Consider the following 25,579-nt stretch of genomic DNA (forward strand, 5'->3'; position numbering starts at 1 on the left):
GTTTTCAGAAGAGATTTGTATCAAATAAATCAGAGATGTCCACCTTATTGAAAAAATAGTCAAGAAGCCAGATAGCAAGAAAACACGGCTTGATAGCAAGAAAAAACGGCTTGTTACGTTTCTTGACTGTATAAATAACCAAGATCAGTTTCAAGGGTAAAGTAACACTCCCTCCCCGCCCATTTAAATGAAAATTTTCTTCATTTAAGGACATCCTCTGAAAAATGTACCAAGAAATAGCAACCTGTAAGGCACTTGGCCTATTGCGCAATGCTTAATTACCTATCTTCATTGTGCACTCGTCATATGCAAAGAACTTTTCTGGATTCTGAACTATGGGAAAGAAGTTGCAAACATGACTAGGTCCCTCCTTCAAGGAGTTTACACTTTAGAAATCTGGAGAAGGAAAAGTTTAAAGCAAGCTATCATAACTAGATCAACCTAACATAAGGGCAGATTGCTATATCCCATATTTTCCTCTAAAAAAAAAAAGAATTTGTGGTCTTAAAATATTACACGATGCACCAGGATTCACAGCCTGAACTACATTTGAAGTCGGTCAGGTGTCCTCAACCATACCCTGCAGACTCATCACACACACTACCACCTGGATTTAGTTGAAGATTTTCAAATGAAATCTTTTTCTGTGTCTCTGTTTCTCACTGGCTTTTTGGGAAAAGACCAGAGAGGAAAGGAAACCTTAGGTTATTTTTATAAATATGCTTGCACATTCACCATCATCATTATCATCCAACAATGGCTAAGACTCCGAGCTCCCAATGCAGGGGTCCCAGGTTCAATGCCTGGTTAGGGAACTAGATCCCACATGCCCGCAACTAAGACCTGGCACAACCAAACACATAAATATTAAACAAAGAAAAAAATCTGAGGGGCAGAGGGGCGAAAAAGGAGCTGGTGAGAGGAGGTTTTGGCGGAGGATACCAGCAGGTGGCGCTTGTCTCCTCCTCCGAGGTTAGAACTTTGAACTCACCCTAGAATCCTGTAGGAATCAAGGGCTACTGAGCGCGCAGTCAGTGCAAGTGACATGGATCACGCGGTACTTTAGATCCATCACCTTTCCGCATCACCACTTAAAACACCATCTCCCCCTCCACCAAGGGTTGAATTATTTTCTTATTTGACCCGCATCCTCTTCCCCTAGCTAAGTCCCTCACAAGGTCGCTGCTCAAGACTTGAGTATAGAGCCTTAGAGAGTTGGAACCGAAACTTCAGAAAGGAGGGGGACTTTATTAACCTTCCAACTGTTCTACTCGTATGCTGTCAGAAGTTCTGATGCCCCTGGTGTTGGTCTGGGCAGAAGGTGATTTCAACTGCAGACTGGGACGTCAGCTCCCATGCCCCACAGGGGCTCGAAGAAGCTCACAAGGTCACCTTGACGAATACCTGTGCGCAGGCTCCAACCCGGACCAAGTTATTTTATAGTTGGGGTCGCTGCCTTTCTGACCCCTCCAGCTCCACCCAATTCCGGGCTCAGCCAGCCACAGCCAGCCCCTCTTCCTCACACGACCATGGGTTCTGTCCACCATAGAAACGACCTGCATCTTGAAAACTGCTTCCTTTCTGTGCCTGTACTTTTCTGCCATCGCTCAGAAAACCCGCTGCTCCACTCCTAAGCTGTTCGCAGCGGCGTCCAGCCCTGGCGTTTACAGAAGGAGCGCACCCCTGGAGTCCGAAGGCTCTCCTTTCAAACCCAGCTCCGCCTCTGACTGCCTGGGTGACCTCAGACGGGTTTCTTCACTTCCTCTGTGGGCTGACGGAAACAATTTTTCCGCTCACGGGGTCCCCTGGATTCCTGAGATCACGAACGCCGGCTACGGAGACCAGCGTCTGGCCCCCTGGAGGTGCCCAAGTGCTAGGGGCGGGGGTCGTCGGTTAGCCTGATCCTACCGTGAAACACTGCCTCTGGGGGTTGGGAGGGGACTCGAGGTCAAAGAATCCGAATAATTCGCAGAATTGAGAGAGCCTCTCGCCTACCCCGTGATCTCCCCGCGTCCAGCCCCAAGCGAGTACAGGGGCAGGCCGGCGCCGGCGCGCGGCCGCAGCCGGGGCCCGCGCCCGGGGCGGCGGAGGCAGGCTCGGGGCTGGACTGACGGCTCCGCGGGAAGGCGGAGCCGAGAGCGAGCGGCGGAGGAGGGGAGAGCAGCCGGGAGGAGGGCGCAGGGGCGGGAGGAGACACATGCGCGCTGCCCGCCGCCGCCGCCGCCGCCGCAGTCCTTAGCTTCCCGGGGACAGGAACCCTTCGAGACCGCGCTGCCACGGCCGCCTCCGCCTCTCGGCTCCCGGTTCCGCGCGCCTGCCACACCCTCCGCCCCTCCTCCGGCATCTCTCGGCGGAGCGCCGCGGGGACTCGGCCCCGGGCTGTCGTCTCCCGTTCCGGGGGTGGGGGGGGGAAGGTGTGACCTCCCCCCGCAGGAGCGGCGCGGCGGGGCGGGGGGGCCCGGGAGAAGATGGCGACGCCGGGAAGCGAACCCCAGCCTTTCGTGCCTGCCCTGTCGGTGGCCACGCTGCACCCCCATCATCATCCCCACCACCACCACCACGGAGGAGCCGGAGCTAGCGGCGGGGCCGCGGGAGGCGGCGGCGGCGGCGGGGGCTTCAACCTGCCCTTGAACCGGGGGCTGGAGCGCGCGCTGGAGGAAGCGGCCAACTCCGGGGGCTTGAACCTCAGTGCCAGGAAACTGAAGGAATTTCCCAGGACCGCGGCCCCCGCCCATGACCTCTCGGACACGGTGCAGGCAGGTGAGAGAGGGCCGAGCGCGGGCGGTGGGTGTGGGTGTCTGGCGGGCTGTCGTGCCTTCCCCGACGCGGTTGCCAGTCTGAGATCTGGCCTGACCGGGGGGTCCAGCGGCCCGTGCTGTCCCGAGGCAGGGACCCGCGTGGGCGGTCCGGCCCGAGGAGAGCGGGGCTGCTCCGGGCTGCCGAGCCCGCGGGCGCGTGGGTTCCCCCCTGCCGCTGCTGCGCCGGGGAAGTGGCCGCGGGGCTGGGACTTGCGGGCGCGTCGCGTGCGCGCAGTGGAAGTGGGAGGTTTCGGGCGGCTGCGGCCGCTTCCTGGGCCCGGCGCAGGGGCTGGGGACCCGGGCGCCGCGTCTGCGCCTCCCACCCGGGCGAAAGCCCTCTTTGCGCCGAGGCGCCGCCCGTCCGGGTTGGGAAGCCTCTAGACAAAGGTGGCGCGCCCTCCGCCGACCCGAGGGCACCGCCGCGGTTCCGCCGGGCCCCCCTCGGCGACACCACCGAGCGATCAGGCAGCTTGTGCCCGCGGCTTCCTCTTCCTGCGTCTGTGTGAGGAGGGAGCGGCGGCTCTGGTCGCGAAATTGAATTGCAGCCGCTTCGCCCGGCTGTCCGCTCGCTGGTTCTTTGCCTCCAGCTCACCGCCCACGCGGTTTGGTCCTGCCACCGAGGCTACCTCTTACTCAGTAATCCGATCTTTGCGGGGGCCCTGGAAGAGACGGCAGGGTATACTTAAAAAAAAAAAGTAATTAAAGTGCGCCGGTTTCCATCCGTGAGCCCGACAAGTTGTAACTCGCGCCAATGAGCATACAGCGTTTTCAAGTTATGTCATGTGTTGACATATTTCTGAGAGGTCGGCTTTCCCTTTGGTAGTTGGAGTTACTGGAGCAGGATCTATAAACAGGAAGGAGGGTGGTGGAATGCGATTCGGGCCTTGGGATCCTGATAGAACTGCCTGGGTTCCCCACCGTCTGGTTTCAGTTCTTTGGAGGAGGGTTTGTATCTTGCCGCCCAGCATTTCCCAGAGCAGTGGGTACCCCATTTGGGAACCACCGATCAGACCTCCTGGCGGTCATTGCGTCACAGGCCGAGTGTCAGACCCCTGGGATCCTGGATGGCTTGACTGTCAGCTCCAGATCCTGAGGGAGGGTGGAGGTGGAGAGAGGGGGCAGACAGTGGCCTTTTGGAGCTAGATTCCAGCGCTCCCCTCTTTAATTCAGTGGACGTTTATTAAGAGTCCTAATGAATATTTAGACAAGAATTCTGAGTTCACTAGAGGCAGAAAGCACTCTTTGGGGTCATTAAACTTTGCAGTTTGGATCTAGGGATAGTCAGGAATGGGCAGAAAGGAGGGAATTTCCAGAGTTGAGTTGTCAACAGCTGCGGAGATTCGTGATCCCACCACTTAGATGCAGTTTCTCAAGTGGAAGTTATTCCAAGAATTGCCTGAATCATTAACTTAGAAAAAAAATCCATTGTTAAGTTGGACTTCCCTTTTGCGGCAGATTTTAAGGTGAGCTATGGCAGGATTGGATATGACTGCCGAAAATGTAGCTGGCAGGATATTTATTTCATTGGATATGAAAATGGAGCTGGCAGGACCAATAACAATCTGTGTCTGTATGTTCAGAAGGAGGCACTGAATAGTGTTTCTCTGCTTCTGACGTTTATTTCAAAGTTGGATGAACTTGGAGTTCACCCTACTGGTGTTTCTTGGAGAAGACCGGTGCTTTTAAAAGCAGAGACCACCTCTTCATTTCAGACCTAACAGTGTGAAGCATGGTGGTGTTTAAAACACCATTTCCGCTGTCCACTCTTTGCTTGTTTGTGGTGAGCTGTGGTTGTGAGTTCTGCAAGTTTTTAATTTGAAACCTCACTTGCACATGTTTTGTGTGCAGAAAATGCTAACGAGTTAAATCTTGGAGGCTTAACCTTAGTGACAGTGAACTGAAAAGGTTAGTTCCTCAGTCGTGTCTGACTCTTTGAGACCCCATGGACTGGGCCTACCAGGCTCCTCTGTCCAAGGAGTTCTCCAGGCAAGAATACTGGAGTGGATAGCCATTCCCTTTCCCAGGGATCGGACCTGGGTCTCCTGCTTTGCAGACAGTCTTTACCATCTGAGCCATCAGGGTTAACTCCCTACGGACAAAGGCAGTGTTAATGACGGGAGGAGGAATGTCACTGGAGTTTGTAGGAAGTTAGGAAAACTCTTGAAGTCAAGAGTAGTCAATGTGACAGCTCCTTTACATGAAATTTCATGACCCAAATGTGTTAAAGAGTTGCTTGTGCAAAAACATTTTTGCCTCAGGTCAAAGCTGGGTGTAAACCGGTCGTGTTCTGCCCTTTGCTCTGTTTACCCAGAGCACTGTTCCTTATTTGGAAGAGCAAAACTCGAAATAAAGCAAGAGTTAAAATTACCTCCAGCGTGCAGTGCTGACATTTCCTGCATATAAAGAGTTTTAGAAGAGTGGAGTGTCTGAGTAGTAACATATACAATAAAGACAGTGGATTCTCTGGGGTTCATATTTAGTTTACAGAACATCTCTTAAAATCAAAAGGACACACAAAGATCCTTAAAGACCTAAGATGTAAAGTGGACTTTTTCATAAATTTTGTAAGACAGGGAGTGACAGAGAAAGCTTTATCTCCCTGTTCAGTTGTATAATTCAGGCCATTTGGTTTATGCCTTGTAAAAGTAACTCTTCTGGCAGCCACCCTAAGCAGAACTGCCCTCTTGGGCAATGTAGCTTGTCTGGCCAGGAGTTGAAAACCCAGATGTAAACATGGAAATATAGAAGCCCAGGGCTGCTCAATAGATGTTTAAGCTCTGTTAATCAAATGCATACATCCCTTTCATAGGAAAAAAACCCAACACTCTCAGGCCTTCCCCCTTACTTTGAGCCAGTCAGTTTATTCATATTTGAGTGCAAATAGTTTGGTTGTCAGGATCTAGACTTCTGGCCAGTGAGCTGGGGAAAGAAGGGCTGTGTGTTGGCACAGGTGACCCTGGCTGAAATGGAAGAAGAGCCACGATGAGCTCTCGGACTGGGCTCTGCATCACCCTCCTGGATCCTTGTGAGAAGCCCGTTCAGATCCTCCTGTACAGCTGGGGAGAGTTGAGTAATACATGCTCAAAGGTCATCGCTCTACTTCGATGCTAAACCAGGGATGGAACCCTGATGATTTCACTCTAGCATGTGTGTTCTTGACCATGGTGCTAGCGGTAAAGAATCTGCCTGCCAGTTTAGGAGACTTACGAGATGTGAGTTTGATCTCTGGAGGAGGAAACAGCAACCCACTCCAGTATTCTTGACTGGGAAATCCCATAGACAGAGGAGCCTGGGGAGGGCTACAGTTGCAGTGAGTTGCATGCGACTGAAGCGACTCGGCACACACGCACACTGGGAAGGGGTGGAGAGGAGTAGGATCCAGGAGGGTACCTGGAGGCTCATTCAACCAACATTGGTTCTGCAAGTTCCCACCGAGCACCGCTCAGTGCCAGGCACTGTTCGAGGCACCAAGGATACAGCAGAGACCAACAGAGACTCCCTTGACCCCTTCTGATGGAGTTTTCATTCTCCTTGTGGGTGAGGGAGGAGATAATTGAAGAAACAGGTTTTGAAGGATGAACTGGGAAGACTTCTAGGAGATGTACGCTATCTTGATTTAGAAATATGCACGCTGCCTTGTATTAAAGGTGACTTTCAGTAGCTTGTAAAATAGCACAAATGGTAGTGATAAATATGAACTGAAGCAGCAAGTCAGGTCTGAGAAAAAAGTACACAAATAGGTTCATTGGGAAAGCAGACTTTTTGTTGTTGTTGTTCTAGTGCTGATTTGTTAAATAGTGTCATTTGGGGATAAGGAGGTTCCAAAGGGTGTTTGTGTGACTGAAATGAAGTGAATTGAAAAGAGGAGTAAGAAAAGAAAGAGTCTGTCTGAGGCTGATTGCTGGAGGTCCTGGAAAATGAAAAGGAAAATCTTGGATCCGATGCACAGAACAGTTGTTGAAAGCTGGTCACATTAACGAGAGAGTGGGGTGTGTTATTGCTGATATCTTTTTTGGGGGTGGCTGGAAGCAGGAAAGGCGGTATGGGAAGTGCAGGGCCTGCCCAGGCAGGAGTACAGACGAGAAATTACTCAGTGAGGTCCTGTGTGTGCCGGTGCGGGTGCTGGACGAGGTGCAGAGAGTAAGACACCACAGGAGCACACGAGATGCCAAGTGACCTTTTTTAAAAGTAAAATCCCTGCGTCTTCTTTAAATATATATGTATGCATATATAATTTTTTATTTATGTGTTTATTTGCTTTCGGCTGTGCTGGGTCTTCGCTGCTGCACGGCCTCTTCTCTGGTTGCAGCAAGTGTGGGCTCCCCTCCAGTTGCCAGGCGGGGTCTTCTCGTTGGCGGTGGCCTCTCTCGTGGCAGAGCATAGGCTCGAGGTCATGTGGGCTCCATCGTTTCGGCTCCCGGGCACTAGAGCGCAGGCTCAACAGTTGTGACCCACCGGCTTAGTTGTTCCAAGGCATTGTGGGATCGTCCCAGATCAGGGATCCAACCTGTATCTCCTTCCTTGGCAGGTGGATTTTTTTTTTTTTTACCACTGAGCCACCAGGGATGCCCCCCTTTATTTTGCATCCTTTAATTTCGAAACAAAATATGAAAAACATGATACACAGCCTTCAATTTCCCCTGTCAAATGTGGGAAGGAACAGGGTTTGAAGTCCTGGTATCCTGCCTTAGACAGAAGGACAGAAATAAAACCACTGGACATCAGCAGAGGGGATCAGGTGGGCCAGGCCGCCGGGACTGCTGCTGGGGTGGCCACAGGAACTGGGAAGCCGTGGGGACCTCAAGGTGCGATGCTGGTGGCACAGATAGACATTGTCTGCAAAATTCAGAAAAAAAGGTCATTTTAGTTAAGCTGGCTAGGAGAGACTCTGCTAGCCTGAGGTGGGGTTTGGGTCAGGTTTTGTAGGCTGGCTTGGTTGTGGATGGAAGTCTGCATGCACATTCTGTGGTTGGAAAGATGGTGTGAACGTGGGGTGTGCCTGACAGTCTGAGATCTGCTGTGTGTACACGTGAGATGGGTGTTGAGGCCGGGACCTCTGGTCACGAGCTCTCACCCCGCCGTCACCGTGCAATGGGGTGACGCGGCACACACGGTGACGCGGCACAGGGCTCTTAGGACCCTATAGGGCACTGCGGATGGCTGGGGCCTGGGATATGTCAGCCTGTGGAACTAAGGCCCTGGTCTGTCTGCGACACCTCTCTCAAATATCTGCAGAGGCAAAGACTCTTCTCTGAGATTTGTGGCTTCTCTGTTGAAGCCTGAGTCCCCCTGCCCCACTCCCATTCTGTCCCAACTGAATCCTTGGGATATTAGTTTCCTTTAGTTACTGGGATGCACCCAAGACTTGATGAAATCTATCTGGTCTCAAAAACTATTCCGTACTTTTGGCCGTAAAGATTTTTCATTATGAATGTAATGAAACTTGAAGTCACATGTGTTTTTGTAGAACGTGATGTTCTTTTGTAGATACGCTTTGTTTCAAATTATGTTTCTGCTGTTGAACTGATTAGTCACTGTGCCGTAAGGATCATTTATAGTGGTAGTCACTCTCATTTAAGTGGCTCTGTTCATCACGTATATTCTGACTATTAATACTTCAAAAACAAGGAGTCACAGCTTTTCCTCCCTTTTATTATTGTTGTTGATCGGTTTCACTGTCACTAAGTTGTATCTGACTTAGTTTAATCACTAAGTTGTGTCTGACTCTTTGCAACCCCATTGTAGCCCACCAGGCTCCTCTGTCCATGGGATTCTCCAGGCAAGAATACCGGGCTGGGTTACCGTTTCCTTCTCCAGGGGATCTTCGAGGACCAGGGGCTGAACCCGTGTCTCCTGCATTGACAGGCAGATTCTTTACTGCTGAGCCACCAGGGAAGCCCCGGTTTCACTGTGGTTTAGTCTTTCAATCATGTCCAACTCTTCGTGACCTAATGGACTCTAGCTGCCCGGCTCCTCTGTCCGTGGGATTTCCCAGGCAGGAACACTGGGACGGGTTGCCATTTAGAGGACTTCTAGTAGTAAAAGCTGTTAGCGCTGCCAGGCCTCCGTGTGCCTGGTGGCTCTGCACCATAGCCACGCGTGCTCTCCCACGTTTGTGTGTGTGGCAGGAACAGTCTCGACAAACACGCCTGCATTCTCATTGCTTGCATCATGGGCTGCTCTTTATTGAAAAGGCAGGAACATGATAATCACGTTTCCAGAATAACAGCATACAACCACAGGCCATAAAACCTCTGGGGATTTTTGAGCCGTGCCAGTTTATAAAGGTCAGCCCAGGGTTTGATCTTCATCATTGAAAGTATTCCACCGGCTAATTTGTTAGTCACTGCGACATCTTATTTGTTTTTTTGGTGAGTGTCAGTTATTAGGCAAAAATTTGGCATAACCCCATTATTTAAACGTTTTAACCTCAATTGTTGACTAAGAATTTTTTTTTTTGAGTTCTGTTGCAACTTAAATTTTTCATACTGTGGTTTAGCAGTTCTTTGGTTTTAAGCATTTAAAGGGTAAGGTACCTTTTGAAATCCATGTTAGTGTTGATTGGTGCAGAGGTTAATTACCTTTGCTCTTGCTGTCCTGCTGATGTGAACAAAGGCTTAGAAGTTGCTAGTCAACTTTGTCATTACTTATCAATATTTAAACACAAGTTGCTTCCTTCTTTTGCGTGTGCTTTTCTATTTTTCCCCCTTTTCATATCTACCTATCTATATCTATTGACCTATCCATAGATATAACTATTTACCTATACCTATAGGTGTATTTATATACCTGTATTAATCGTTATATATCTATATACTTGGATGTCCCTGGTGCTCAAACGGTAAAGAATCTTTCTACGGTATGGGAGACTTGGGTTAGATTCCTGGGTTGAGAAGATCCCCTGGAGAAAAGAATGGCAACCCACTCCAGTATTCATGACTGGGAAATCCCATGGACAGAGGAGCCTAGTGGGCTACAGTCCATGGGGTTGCAAACAGTTGGACATGGCTGAGCAACTAACACACACACACACACAGAGATCTGTATACTTATATCTATATACATTTATATGTGTGTGATTTGCTTAGCCAAAAAAGAAAGCCCAACTATATTTACATATCCGATACTTTTATTTATGTACAGTTTATAAATAGTGTGGAGGCATTTACTATTGCTACAAATTTCTTGTTGTATGAAAGTTTTGTGGCACCAAATTTTTCATTTGCTATATAAATTTTTTTGGCTAGAGATAATAGGTATAAACACCTTTTATATTTATGCTGGGCGGCATTTACTCTCTCTTAATATCTTCCCAAAGTCATCTCCTCCTGGCGCTGTGTTATGTCTGCTTTTCCAGAGACTTGGTTATTTAAGTGGCAGAAATGCTATGAACTCTGCTAAAGGTGCTTATGGAGTCGTTGCTTGGGTCACATGACTTGAACTTTTGTCCGTGCCTCACAGAATTCTGTTTGTGATGCTACTTGCCGGATTTGGCTTAGCTTTTCGGAAAATTAGACTTCTGCCTTAGAAAGGCATTGGGGAAAAGTGGCCTGGGCTTAGGTCTGGTACTGCTACCACGATCACGATTTGTGAGCTCTTTCAGTGATGATGTCACTTGTTGGAATTCAGGTGATTTGGAGTTAACTGTGATATTTATTTCAAATATAAAATTGTGTGTGTGCTCAGTCGTGTCTGACTCTGCGGCCCCATGACTGTAGCCCACCAGGCTCCTCTGTCCGTGGGAGGATTTTCCAGGCATGAATACTGGAGTGAGTTGCCATGTCCTTCTCCAGGGGATCTTCCCGACCTAAGGATTGAACCCATGTCTCTTGCACCCTGGCAGATTCTTTACCAATAGCACCCCCCGGGAAGTCCCTATCATAAAAGGCTCAAGGATGTAAGACCTGAAACCCAACTATATTTACACAGCTGATGTATAATTTATAGGAAGTCAAGAGGCTTCTGTTTTATTGCTACTATTTTTTGTGTGTGGCGTGGAAGGTTTTTTGCAGCAGAATTTTCAGTTGCTATGATAGTTCAGAGAAGTTTTTGTGTGTATGTGGTGTGAATTGTTTAACCAAAAAAAGAAAAAAGGCAAGAAAGAAAAGAAAGAAAAAAAAGAAAAGAATGATCAGGATTCCATGTAAGCCTTAGGCCTGCCAATAGAGACGCAGGCCTGAATCGCGTCTGTGTTCTCTTCATCTTAATTTCAGAGTTCAGTAATATTGCTTCCATATACTGTAGTAAGAAGTCGTACATTTGGAAACCATCTGTTCCCACAAAGTAATTCAAAAATCGACTGAGATTGTTTACATGGATAGAAAGTCGAAGAACTGTGAGAATTTGGCTTCTCTTGCTTTTACTGCAAGCAAGTAGAAGTGAGATGCCTTTCTCAAAGTCAGATTTCTGGGTGTGCTCCTACCTTTTCCTATCTGGGTACTCCACTGGCCATAAAGGAGGGATACTGGGACAAAAAAAAAAAAAATTGGAGACAAGCAGTGTTTGGTTTGCATCATAGAAATGTTTTAATTTGGGGTTGCTGAGAAATTATTGCTCCTATATTCATAGGACATTGATACTGAGCCAGGTTAATTTATGGTACCTGGAACCCTTCCAGGATGTTCCAGGGTCATGCTTTATGATTTTGGAAATCTTTGATATTTGCTTTCTTCCTTCTGCTGTGCTACTTCAGTCTCTTTGCTGGTGGGGGGGCCCTAAGACCTTGTGACTCGAAACACAGTCCGTATCTCTCTGGCCCAGTGAGCCTTGAGGTTCCCCTTCACTGTTCTCCCCAGAGGGGCAGAGGGAAGCCCCATCTTGGTTATCTTAATCCTCTGGCTTCTCCTGTGGTCTTGCTTTTGACAGCTAACCTCTGCAGCTCTGGCCGTGGAGTTTTGCCACCCAAGGTATTCCTCTGATGTTCCTTTTTTTTAAAAAAAAAATTCTATGTATTTATTTTATTGGAGTCTAACTGCTTTACAATGTTGTGCTGGTTTCTGCGGTACCACAGTGTGGACCAGTTCTGTGGATGCATATGTCCCCTGCCCCTTGGGCCTCCCTCCCACCCCCATCCCACCCCTCTATGTCCTCATTGCCGCGTTTTCTCTCTGCAGGCAGCCACGATGTGTTCAAAGATAGCATCTCCCCTTGCAGACTGCCTGACTTGGCCTTCCTTCCCATTGCCCCATTTCCCTTTTCCAGGTCATTTCCCTCGCCCCCCCCTCCCCCTCCCCACCTTCTGCCCTGGAAAAGCCTGAAAGTGAAGTTGCTCAGTTGTGTCTGACTCTTTGCGACCCCATGGACTGTAGCTTACCAGGCTTCTCCATCCATGGGATTTTCCAGGCAAGAGTACTGGAGTGGGTTGCCATTGCCTTCTCCAGGGGATCTTCCCAACCTAGGGATCGAACCCAGGTCTGCCGCACTGCAGGCAGACACTTTACTGCCTGAGCCACCAGGGAAGCCCTTCTGCCCTGGACGAGTCTACTTAACCCCGCTCCCATTCAGGCTAGTCCCCAGCCTCCTCAAGACAGGGGGCTCCCTGGCAGCCCTTTCATGCAGATCTGAGCACAGAATCGGGCGCAGCTTTAAGACACTTTGGCGTTATTTCCTTATGGTGCTTTTTCGTTAATCATTGCCTTCCTCTCTGGTGCTTTCCCCATGCTTAAACTCTTTCCTCCTTGGCTGGCCTGTGAGGTCTGGCCCGGCAGGGATTTTCCCTTAGTTTTGTGTGTGCCCTCCATACGAGGGACAGAAAGTGCTAGATTAACATCAGCGCGCTGCTCCTCTCCTCTTTCCTACTCGCAGCCGTCTCTCAGTCCCTGCACTTTCAGTCCGTCATCTTGGATCTGCCGCGACGCAGGGTTTGCTGATCTGATGCCGTTTTTTTGGTCGTCACCTTCTTTTTTTTTTTTTTCACACCGCATCTTTTTGCTTCTCAGCCTTCGCCCCACTCTACTGGTTGGCTCAGGCTGCAGTAACAAAGTACTGCAGGCTGGGTGTCTTAACAGAGGTTTATTTCCTCACCGTTCGAGAGGCTGAGAGTCGAAAGTCACGGTGTCGGCGGGGCTGGTTTCTCCCGAGGCATCTCTCCTTGGCTTGTTGGTGGCCAGCCTGCCCCTGTGTTCCTGTGGCCTTTCCTCTGTCCTTGAGTGTCCCTGCTGTCTCCTTGTGGGCCCATATTTCCTCTTCTTATGAAGACACCAGTCACACTGAATTAGTGCCTGCCCATAACCCACTCGTATAGCGTTATGAGTGGTTATGCAACTTGAGAGGCCTCATCTCCAAATAGATCATGTTCTGAGGGACTGGGGCTTCACTGCACGACGATTCAGCCCAGCACACACTCCTCCTGGCCTGGATAAAGTGACTGTGCTGTGTGAGCCTGCCCTCCCAGGAGGCCTGGGCCAGGCCTGTCTTATTCCCTGCAGTAAATGTTTCTGAGTACCTGATGTGCTATAAAAGGAAGGGGCCACGTACACACTTAAAAATGGGTGACTCTGACTAAAGTCTGGGTCCCCCTTCTCCCCACCACCTCGCTCAAATTTAGAATCTTTTTGGTGGTTGGTGGGTCCCTAGAGTTATTCTTTTTCAACAGGTAAGATTATTTTCTTCAATGTTTGCCAAGTGTTTGATAAGCCAGATTACATCCAGAGGTCGAGTTGTCATGATTTCTGAGAGGGACAGGTGGGAGCTTTGTTGTATCAAATGTTGCTTGAAGTTAACAATTGAAGTGAAAGTAAACAGGTTTTGAGCACCTAGCAAGGGTAGCAGCTGTGGATGATTAAAAAAAAAAAATAGAGATATAGTTGTCCGTATAGATTTTGCAGAATTGGATAAGGACTAAAGTATCATTTGAAAGCACTGTTGTTGTTTTGTTGCTGATGTGTCTGATTCTTTTGCGACCCAGTGGACTGCAGCCCACCAGGCTCCTCTGTCCATGGGACTTTCCAGGCAAGAATACTGGAGTGGCTTGGCATTTCTTTCTCCAGGGTATCTTCCTGGCTCAGGGATCCAAGTCGAGGCTCCTGAATTGCAGGTGGATTCTTTACTACTGAGCCATCTGGGAAGCCCCGAAAGTACTGTATTCTCAGTAACTTAAGTGTCATTTTCAGAAAAAGCCTTTTAGTCCTTAGCCTAAGGGACTGTCTTCCCCATTGTGTAGCTTAGAGGTTAAAAATCAGCTCTCTTGAGCCTCAAAGACCAGGGTCCAAATCTTGGTATTGTCGATTATTAACTGTGTCACTCTGACCAGATAACTTAAACCAGGAGTATCAGTTTCCTGTTAACTGATGTCTTACCTATAAAATGGGAACAATGGATACTGAATCCTGCTGTGAAAACAATGGTTATAACAAGGATAGCAACGCTATTAAGAGCTTTCCTGTGCCAGGCATTGTTCCATGTCCTTTATATGTAAACAGATATATTAAATATATGTAATATATACATTTCCTCATTTAATGCTTGCTGAGTGTTCTGTTTTAACTGTAGTAGGAGTTCAATGTCTCCTTACCTTCCTAGCTGTCAGCTGGGTTCCACCCAACTTCCGATATCCAGTTGAAATCCACCTGCCTCTGAAATGCCTTTCTTGACCACTGTAGCCTGAAGAGGGAGTTTCTAGATAACTAGAAATCACCCCTTCACATCTCCCTCATTTAATAGCTGAGGACACTGAGGCTCAGAGAGCTTAAGCCACTTGCCCAAGGTCACACAGCAGGGTGGTGGGCACCTCCCAGCCAGGAAGCTCCCTCCCTCCTTAGATTTCTCAGGTCAGCCCCACCCAGACCATCCAGGAGGAAGGACGCTAAAAGAAAAAAAAATACTGTGAAACCTTTAATATCATGTGGTCCAAAGCTGGGGAGAGTAAGATAGGAAACGAAGCGCGGTTACAGATTAAACGTGTTAGTTCAGGATCTTACAGCATGTGGTTTGGAGGACATGCTTGGGCTCCATGTAAATTGGATCCCAAAGTACTGACAGACGCATGGGGCAGTCCCACCCAGATTCAGGCCTGGAGGTCCACAGCCGCCTGTCAGAGCACAACTTTTCTCAGCACTTGGAATCCATTTTCCTGTGAAAATAAAGTAGCAAGTGGTGGTTTGGCTCCCTTGCCAGTCCTCCCTTTAACCCTGGCAGAGCTGGGCCTTTGTGTTCACGGTGTTTTTTTGGACAAATGCAGACTCCCTTCTGATACGGAATTCTGCATCAGGATGTGAAACTCTTGCTTCTTGGCGATTGCTCTGAAATAGCGATTTCAGAGCAATGGCGATTGCTCTCTTCCCTGAGGCCATTCTGACCCAGTGTCAGAAAGCCCACCTCCCTCCCAGGCCCCTGGGTCAGTGGGCCCAGCAGACTGGCTGTCCCTTCCACCCGGTGCGGGGAGCCAGCTATGCGTGCTACGCACAGCCAGTTGTGCTGTGTGTGCGTACTCAGTCCTGTCCCCGGTTCTCTTTGCGATCCCGTGAATCGTAGCCCCCCAGGCTCCTCTGTCCATGGAATTTCCCAGGCAAGAATACTGGAGCGGGTTGCCATTTCCTTCTCCAGGATATCTTCCTGACTCAGGGATCGAACCTGCATCTCATGTGTCTCCTGCACTGGTAGATGGATTCTTTACCTTGAGCAACCCGGGAACCTCAGGTGGGCATAAGTCAGGGGTCAGCTCTGGGGCTCAGTGAGGCATCCAGACCTGAGACGAGTTGGTCTGGGAAATGCCCCGTGCAGGAGACGGGCAGGGATGGAAATGCTTCTCTGCCTAGTTGGTGCATTTTTTTACATATTATTCCCCCAAATTATTAATTTTAGAATTTGAAGCAAATTACTGAGTCTTGCTGAACTTCAGGTGGGTAATTTGTTTTAATGTTTATTTATCTGGGTGCGTAGGGTCTTAGTTGTGCCATGCAGGATCTTTAGTTGTGGCGTGTGGGGTCTAGTTTCCCCACTAGGAACTGAGCCCGGGCCCCTGGCACTGGGAGTGTGGAGTCTTAGCCACTGGACCACCAGGCAAGTCCCCAGGTGTGTAATTTGTTGATGGTGGAAATACTCTTTTCCAGATGCTCAACATCACTCATTATCAGAGAAATGCAAATCAAAACCACAATGAGGTAGCATTTCATGCCGGTCAGAATGGCTGCTATCAAAGTCTATAAACAATAATTGCTGGAGAGGGTGTGGAGAAAAGGGAACCCTCTTACACTGTTGGTGGCAGTACAAACTAGTACAGCCACTATGGAGAATAGTGTGGAGATTCCTTAAAAAACTGGAAATAGAACTGCCATACGGCCCAGCAGTCCCACTGCTGGGCATACACACCGAGGAAACCAGAATTGAAAGAGACATGTGTACCCCAGTGTTCATCACAGCACTGTTTACAGTAGGACATGGAAGCAACCTAGATATCCATCTGCAGATGAATGGATGAGAAAGTTGTGGTACATATACACAATGGAGTATTACTCAGCCATTAAAGAGAATACATTTGAATCAGTTCTAATGAGGTGGATGAAACTGGAGTCTATTATGCAGAGTGAAGTAAGTTAGAAAGAAAAACACCAATACAGTATATTAATGCATATATATGGAATTTAGAAAGATGGTAATGATGACCCTATATGCGAGGCAGCAGAAGAGACACAGATGTAAAGAACAGACTTTTGGACTCTGTGGGAGAAGGCAAGGGTGGGATGACTTGAGAGAACAGTGTTGAAACATATATATTACCATATGTGAAATAGATCACCAGTCCAAGACCCAGGGGGATGGGATGGGGAGGGAGGTGAGAGGGGGGTTCAGGATGGGGAACACATGTACACCCATGGCTGATTCATGTCAACGTATGGCAGAAACCACCACAATATTGTAAAGTAATTAGCCTCCAATTAAACTAAATAAATTAATTTAAAAAATACTCTTTTCCCTTCAGGGCTGTTGCGAGGAGGTGAGATACAGTCCCCAGAGCAGAATTTGGGTTTGGCTTAAGTGAGTGATCAGTAGATGTCACTTGCTTTTCTAGATTCCCAAGGGTTGACGTGTCATAGTTTGTCTTCAGTAAGATAAATAACTGGGTGTCATCGGCCTGTCATTGGCATAGTGGCTAAGGGCACACGTGGCTGGCTCTCAGTACTGGTTTCACAAGAACACGGCTAGTGCTTAACTTCCCTGAGCCTCAGTTTCCTTGTCTTGCAATGAGGGATCATAATCCTAGGATTATTGTGCAGAGGAAATGAATGAATATATGTGTAAAGTGCTCAGATCAATGCTTGGCACTGACATTTGCCATTATTATGATCACAGTGCGTTATCTTTAGAAAAGAGATTCAGTCTTCTAAGGCACAGAAAGACTAAATTCCTAGAAATATTGTGACATTAATGAAAAGATTGTGATATCCAGAAAGCTTCAGGATACCTGGTTGCACTGTGTGTAAGCATTATTTATATTCTTTTGACAGTCTTTGGAAGATGGTCGAGTAGGTACTGGCTCAGACGGTGAAGAATCTGCCTGCAGTGCAGGAGACTTGGGTTCAATTCTTGGGTTGGGAAGATCCCTTGGGGAAGGGAATGGCTACTCACTCCAGCATTCCTGCCTGGGAAATCCCCTGGACAGAGGAGCCTGGCAGACTATGGTCCATGGGGTGGCAAAGAGTCAGACATGACTGAGCAACTTAGCACACAGAAAGTAGGTATTATTTATTCTTCCAGAGCTAAATATTCAGATCTTAGGTGTAAGGAAACCCGGATTAGATGGTGAAATGGTTTTCCTTGGGTTGTGTTACTAGTTAAGTCGTTGAGCCAAGACTATATCTTCTGAGTTTTTATGTGTTTTCCATTCATTTCTCAAATACTTCTCCAAGGAGTGAGAACATGTCTGTGAGGACGCAGAGATTAAAGAATGAATATGTAGATTTCAACATGTGATTGCTTTTCTTACTTTCCTGGTGTCCAGCATCTGGTTTGAACTTTAATCAGAAGGCATTACACCCAAGGCCTGCTGATGATAGGTTCAGTATCACCCCGAAGTTACTGATAAGGGAACCAAAAGGGGAGATGGTCTGGGTCCAGGGTCCTTCAGGCTATTTCCTCTTTCAGTCCTGCCAATGGCCTTGCAAGGCAGGTAGTGTCCTTGCAGCCAGATGGAAACATCAGTTATGCAAGTCTGAGTACGTTTGCAGAGCCGGTAGAGCCAGAGCTGAAGCTGGAATCAGAACTCAGGCTGAAGAAGTGCCGGAGGCTCTTGCCATTAATAGGAGCGGAATCTGCCACCCCTGAAATAGGCCACTTTGGCATATTGATTATTTTGAAAAACTTTGCTGTTGTGGTTCGGTTGCTAAGTCATGTGCGACTCTTTGCGACCCCATGGACTGGTAGCCCACCAGGCTCCTAGGTCCATGGGATTCTCCAGGCTAGAATACTGGAGTGGGTTGCCATTCCCTTCTCCAAGGGATCTTCCTGATTCAGAGCTTGCACCCAGGTCTCCTACATTGCAGCCAGATTCTTTACTTTCTGAGCCACCGTTTGCTCAAATTCATGTGCATGGAGTCAGTGACACTATCTAACCATCTTGTCCTCTCCTGTCCACTTATCCTTTTGCCTTCTGTCTTTCCCAGCATCAGGATCTTTCCAATGAATTGGCTCTTCGCATCAGGTGGTCAAAGTATTAGAGCCTCAGCTTCAGCATCAGTTCTTCCCAGGAATATTCAGAGTTGATTTCCTTTAGGATTGACTGGTTTGATCTCCTTACAGTCCAAGGAACTCTCAAGAGTCTTCTCCAGCCCCACAGTTTTTAACTAAAGTTACTTTAAAAACATTCTGGCCTCCTTTGTCTCCCTGAAAACTAGAGCTAAACACCTCGTGTGAAAGAGATACCGAAAGAGACACAGAGATACCCTCCATAGCAAAGAGGGAAGAGAAGAATTCAGGGTGGAGATGGCTGTGTAAATAAACTTTACTTCTTCACTCATTTCCTACCCCAAGTCCAAACTCATTTGTCTTGTCAATTTTTAAGAGGTTTACTGGTTTTTTTTTTGAGGGGTTGGGCATCTAAAATATATATAAAACTGTCTGTTTTGGTTGCTTCTTTCAGTATCTTATATTTATGAGCTCCTATATGTAGGAAATTAGTTTTTTTCCCATTGTTGGATAGCAATTTAGTTACTAGGCCAACCAAGAACCTCGAAGGGAAGAAGGAAGTAAGTTTTCTTCTCCTGTGTTGTGTTCTCTTGTAGTGTCACTACGTATTTAGAGCTGGAGCTATGGATCCGTGGATGAGAGTTTTCGATGAGAATCAAGCCCAGAGCATTTTGATAGGTAGTCCCTGGGGTGACTCAGAGACTGATGAGTCAGATTCCACTCCAGACTCTCGTCTCCCATTAAAACGAGTGGATACAGAAGATCCAGGTGGATGCCTGGGGAGTTCTAGTCCTGATACTCACCAGTTTCCAGTGGCCAACTATCAGCTCCATTTCTAAGAATTGTGCTTTCCAGCAAGCACCAATACTCATTTAAAAAAAAAATCCTCCGACATTTCTATTATTTAAAAATTTAAGTACACATTCAGATTTTTGGTTTTGTTATGAAATTTTGTCAGACTTTATAGCCCATGACTTAATTGAACAGCCTATTTAAAATTTACTTGATTTTATTCCCTCCAGTGAGAAATGAATGAATAGTCTTCGAGTGAGTCATTAAGTAATATACTTTCTAGAGCGTTCCCTCTACAGTAGGAGTACTTACATTCTCAATGTTGGTTTTTTTTTTTAAATAACAATTGTTGAGTTGATTTCTAAACATGCATTTTATTTTGTAATGAAGATCCTTCAATGCATTAATTAGTTGCTTTTATAATCTTATAAATGAAATAACACAGCAGTCCATTTTGACTAAAATGGCAGCATAGCTTATGGCTAAATAACCAAAATTTTTTGTTAATGCAAATCAATCTAATTCAAAGGAATCTGATTGTACAATTGAAGGCAAACAGATCTTTCTTTGTTCAGTTCCTTTAGAAGGTGAGGATGATGATCTCTGCATGCAATTTAAGGCAATTATGTGTAGTTTTCAGTCTTTAGAAAGCCTGGATAAATCAAAGTTAATTTTAGTTGTACCAGTCCTTCCAGTGGCTATCGTCTTATAATAAACTTTCCGCCATGGTTTTTTCAGATATTTGCAATGAATGCTTTCTTGCGTCTGTGCAGTACTTTGAAGGGCACTATGCCATAACTTTATGTGTTCTAATATGCCAAAGTCTGATCTATTTTATGAAATTCACTTGGCAGCTGTGAAGACTTGCTGTTGCTCCCCCTCGCCCCCCTAACCCCTAAAGTCCTTGGAATCAGTATGTTAATGAAGACTTGATTTCTCAATATGAAATTTACACAGTGGGAGTTCCAAGGTAATGTGCCTTGGCAGTCCCCTTAATGTCTGCATTTTTAGAGAGTGAATGACAAAGACAGGCTAGCCCAGCTCAGCGTTTTCACCATCAGGCTGCCAGGGTCTTTCTGCGGTTGGTTCATATTTTCAGTGTGCACACCCTCTGGTCTCAGTGGCCTCAGAGGTTCTCTTAGAACCCTCCTCTTCTCTATCAGCCAGGTCTCCTTGATTGTGATCTCTTAACACAATTCGGTTGGACAAGCCCCATCACCTTTTTTTTTTTTTAATTGAATGAAAGATTCTTTAAATTCTGTAGTGCTTTACACTTTTCAAAAGTTTCATACCCATGACTTCATGTAATTCCATAATAACCTTTTTCTTCCCTACCCCTATATTCCCTCTCCCCAAGGGGACTCTTGCTTCTTTTTTGTTTTATTCACTAGTTGGTTGTATTTTTTTAGATTCTGTATGTGATATCATATAGTGTTTGTCTTTCTCTGACTTATTTCACTTAGCATAATGCCCTTCAGGTCCATCCGTTTTGCTGCAAATGGTAAAATTCCATTCTTTTTTATGGCTGAGTAGTCTGTTGGGGATGACCCAGGATGAGACGGCTGGATGGCATCACGGACTCGATGGACTCTGGGAGATGGTGATGGACAGGGAGGCCTGGCGTGCTGCGATTCATGGGGTCGCAAAGAGTCAGACACGACTGAGCGACTGAACTGAACTGAACTGAACTGAGTCTGTTGGGGACTTCCCTGGTGACTCAGTGGTAAAGAATCGTCCTGCCAATGCAGGAGACTCTAGTTTGATTCCTGGCTTGGGAAGATCCCCCAGGGAAGGAAATGGCAACCCACTCCAGTATTCTTGCCTGGGAAATCCCCTGGACAGAGGAGCCTGGTGGGCCACAGTCCGTGGGATCACAGAGTCAGACACGACTTAGCCACCAAACAACAGTATTCTATTGTGTATATATACACCACATCTTCTTTATCCTTTCATCCATTGATGGACACTTAGCTTGCTTCCATACTTTGGCAGTTGTAAATAATGCCACTGTAAACATTGGGAACCCCATCACCTTAGGACAAAAGACTTCAGCTTTCAAACATATCACTTTGTATGGTTCTGTGCAACACTCATTTCTCAAGAGAGCCTTAGGTCACTGTGGACATCACAAGAGGTGCTCTTATGGAACGCCCCTAAGTATCCTACAGACCAGGTTTTCTGGAGTCAGTCTGGTTGATACCATTTGTGCTGGCTTAAGGTATAATGACTGCTAAGTCACTTCACTCGTGTCGGAGTCTGTGACCCTATGGACTGTAGCCTGCCAGCCTCCTCTGTCTGTGGGATTCTCCAGGCATGAATACTGGAGTGGGTTGCCATGCTCCTCTCCAGGGGATCTTCCCAACCCAGGGATTGAACCCCATGTCTCTTACATCTCCGTCATTGGCAGCTGGGCTCTTCACTACTAGCGCCACCTGGGAAGCCCCTTAATGTATAATAGCACCTCCTTATAATGCATCCTGATTTGGATGATAAATTATGTGATCATGATACTCATGGAACCATAGGCACCGTGTTTTAAGATAAACTGAAATGGAGATGAGTAAAGTGACTTGCCCAGGCCCTCTGGTCACTGAGTTCAGTCAGGTTTAGGGTCTGAGCAGCTTATTCTGGTCATCTCCATCACCTGCCCAGACTGCTGCTCTTTGGTGGAATGACAGTGCTTGGCTAGTTTCTCTTCCTTTTTTTTTTTTTTTTAAGATTAATTTTTTTCAGTGTGGGCCATTAAAAAAGTCTTTATTGAATTTGTTACATAATTGCCTTCGCTGTTTATGTTTTTTGGTTTTTTGACCATGAGGCACGTGCAATCCCAGCTCTCTGAACAGGGATCAAACCCTCACCCTCGAGTTGCAACGCCAAGTCCCAACCACTGGACCGCCAGGGAAGTCCCTGGTTTCTCTTTTTAACTTCCACACCAAGGAGCCCTCACAGGAAGGTCTTTGGCATTTGTCGTTAATTTTAGTGGGCAAACACACCACTCATTTTAAAATCATGAAATATAGCATACATAGAAGAGTCTATACAAAATGTAAGCATGGCTTCAATGATGATAGTGAAATTGTCTTAGTGACAGCAGCAGGTAGGAAGCTGGGACTGGGGTGGGGACGTGATGACCTGGGGAGGTACAAGGGCTGATGCAGTTTCTGTCTTGAGTTAGCGGTGAATGCACAGGTAAGTATGCATTTGTCAGAACTCATCACACTCTACACGTAAAAAGGTTGCTTTTTGTTATATACTAATTGTACCTCAATAAGGAGAAGGAAATGGCAACCCACTGCAGTGTTCTTGCCTGTAGAATCCCTGGGACGGGGGAGCCTGGTGGGCTGCCGTTTATGGGATCGCACAGAGTCAGACACAGAGTGGCTTAGCAGCAGCAGCAAGGTAAACTGAAAATGCTTCTGTGTGCTCTTATCCAACTTGAGAAGTAGAACAACCAATTCCTCTTTAGCTCTCTGCTTGCTGCGCTATCCCTGAATAACAAGCTGTTTCATTATTTTTTAACTTTTCAACGTTTTTACTTTTTTTTTTTAATGTGGAACATTTTAAAAGTCTTTAATGGGCTTCCCTTTCGGCTCAGCTGGTAAAGTATCTGCCTGCAATGTGGGAGACCTGTATTCGATCCCTGGGTTGGGAAGATCCCCTGGAGAAGGGAAAGGCTACCCACTCCAGTATTCTGGCCTAGAGAATTCCGTAAGCTGTATAGTCCATGGGGTGCAAAGAGTCCGACATGACTGGTCAACTTTCACTCGCACTCTCATTGAATTTGTTACAGCGTTGTTTCTGTTTTATGTTTTGGTTTTTTGCCCAAGAGGCGTGTGGGATCTTAGCTACCCGACCAGGGATCGATCTTGCACCCCCCTGCGCTGGAAAGCAAAGCCTTAACCACTGGGCCACCAGGGCAGTCCCAATAAGCCGTTTGAAAACACAGAATAACTGGAGCTTTATGGCTGAATTCTCGCCTACTATCTGAAGACTGATGTTTCTCTGTTCTTTGACCATCATTTTCTTTATTTTGAAACAGCTTATTGACTGTCTATGTGCTGTGCTGTGCTTAGTTGCTCAGTCTTGTCTGACTCTTTGCGACCCCATGGACTCTAGCCCGCCAGGCTCCTCTGTCCATGGGATTCTCCAGACAAGAATACTGGAGTGGGTAGCCTATCCCTTTTCCAGGGAATCTTCTTGACTCAGGAATAGAACCGGGGTCTCTTGCATTGCAGGCAGATTCTTTACTGTCTGAGCCACCAGGGAAACCCAAGAATACTGGAGTGGGTAGCCTATCCCTTCTCCAGGGGATCTTCTCCACTCTCCTGCACTGCAGGTGGATTCTTTACCAGCTGAGCTACCAGGGAAGCCCAGCTGTCCATGTAGTCACTCTAAATCAAATATTCTAATTCTCTTTATGAGTGGCATTTTAGTTTATTGATAGAAAAAACTAAAACTGAGCTGACCTTCCGGGCATCCCCGGGATGGCGCTGACTGACGATCTCCAGGGTCTAAGAGCATTGCTGTGCACCTGTTGGGTGTCAGACACCCTGCAGACCTGATCACATTCTTCCCCTCGGGCTTCGGGAAAGGTGCCCAGATACCAAGACCCAGAGATGCCCAGCAGCTTGCCCAGGATTCCAGAAGCCAGGGTGTAACCCGTCCGCCAGACTCTAAAAGTATTTGCCATTCCCACCAAGTGCACTATCATTAGAAAGAACTGCCTTTTGCTGGGAGCCTTTTGGCGGGCTCCTTGCTTGTCCCCTGGAGCCTAGGACCCTATGATGAGGTATCACCTGCAGCCTTCCTTTGTGATAGCCCTGAGCCGGCTTGCTCCCCACTCTGCCTCCTTTGAGGCTCTTTCCCTGCAGAGCTCCCATGTCATTTGCTTTTGGGACCCAGCGTGCCCCTCCTTACCCACCGGGTTTCCCCTCACCCTTCTCACCAGTCTTTGTGGGTTCAGCTGCCTCTGTCTCAGTCCCCATATGTTCCAGGTTTAGCACCTCTATTTTGCCTTTGATCTTGTTTTCCCTTTACTCCTGGAGAAAGAAATGGCAACCCACTCCAGTATTCTTGCCCGGAGAAACCCATGGACAGAGGAGCCTGGCGGGCTACAGTCCATGGGGTTGCAGAGAGTCGGACATGATTGATCAACTGTCACTCACTCCCTCCCTTTCCTCTCTGCATGTGCCAAACAAAACACAACAGAAAACAGAACAATCAAAAAATCAGACTCCGGATTTCCAGTCCCTGCCAGTCACCCCACAGTCTTAACACCTGCCTCTTCTGTGATGCCCCCAACCACGGCCTCCCTCTCCTCACTCACCCCTAGCTTTTCTGTACTTCAGGATTTTGGTACAAGGGATTGAATTGATCCTTAATTGTTCTTTAACTTCATGTCCTTTCTCTCCAGTTATTGATAACAACAAGAAGAATGATAATAGCTTTTTTTTTTTTGAGTCAGGTATTGTATTAAGGATTTCTCTCGTTTAATCCCCCAAGTAATCTTAGGATGTAAGTACATGCATTCTCCCTGTTTCGCAGATTAGAAAATGGAGGCTCAGAAAAAATAGCCACCCATAGCTACTAAGTGGAGAAAAGTGAAAAAAAAAAAAAAAGGTTAGTTGTCGTGTCTGACTCCTTGTGACCCCATGGATTGTAGTCCACCAGGCTCCTCTGTCCATGGAATTTCCCAGAATGCTGGTGTGGGTAGCCTTTGCCTTCTCCAGGGGATCTGCCAGACCCAGGGATCGAACCTGAGTCTCCTGCATTACAGGCTGATTCTTTACCATCTGAACCACTAGGGAAGCCCAGAAACTGGGATTCAAATCCAGTTTGACTTGTGTGGTCTCATCTCACCCTTTAGCGACCCCTCGAAAATTCCTTGATGAGCATAGAAAAGAGAAAACATGGAGGACCGTTATTGTGCCTCTAGTATGGCATGTCCTAGAGGTGGCTTACTGTATTATTCTCCTGCTAAAAGTGAGATATTGTGGTCTCCAAAAACTGAGGCTCAGCTTAAATAATTTCCTCAAGGTCAAAGAGCTAATAAGTGAGACATCAAAATTAAAGCCGGTCTTTGGTCCCCTAGAAATACCACCTCTGGGCATGATGACCTCCTACTGTATGTCCCGTCTTTTATTCTCTGCAGGATGTTAGTGAAAGTTTCTGATTAGATTGATTGACCGTAAGCAGAGTTTCCTTTTATTCTGTTAGAAGGGAGCATGTGAGAAATAAGTCCACTGGGGAAGAGTAGACCCTGCAAGGGATGTTAGTTTTAGAGAAGGGACAGTGGAATAACAAAGGTGAGGTGGAATAGCTTCTCAAATGGCATGGTGCAACTGTAGAATTTTGTTTATCTCGAGAGG

General features: G+C 47.2%; 1 protein-coding gene across 2 annotated transcripts in view; it reads left to right on the forward strand.

The window, feature by feature from the left end:
- Positions 1 to 2,468: 2,468 nt before the first annotated feature.
- The window catches only part of LRCH1 (leucine rich repeats and calponin homology domain containing 1), a 215,353-nt gene continuing 192,242 nt past the window's right edge, over positions 2,469 to 25,579 (forward strand). For both annotated transcript variants that reach the window (XM_052649958.1, XM_052649957.1), the window contains exon 1: positions 2,469 to 2,760. In XM_052649958.1, coding sequence (XP_052505918.1) covers positions 2,469 to 2,760 — 292 coding nt within the window. The remainder of the gene's footprint in view (positions 2,761 to 25,579) is intronic.

The sequence above is a fragment of the Budorcas taxicolor genome, chromosome 12 (assembly GCF_023091745.1).
Source record: "Budorcas taxicolor isolate Tak-1 chromosome 12, Takin1.1, whole genome shotgun sequence".
Classification (NCBI taxonomy): domain Eukaryota; kingdom Metazoa; phylum Chordata; class Mammalia; order Artiodactyla; family Bovidae; genus Budorcas; species Budorcas taxicolor.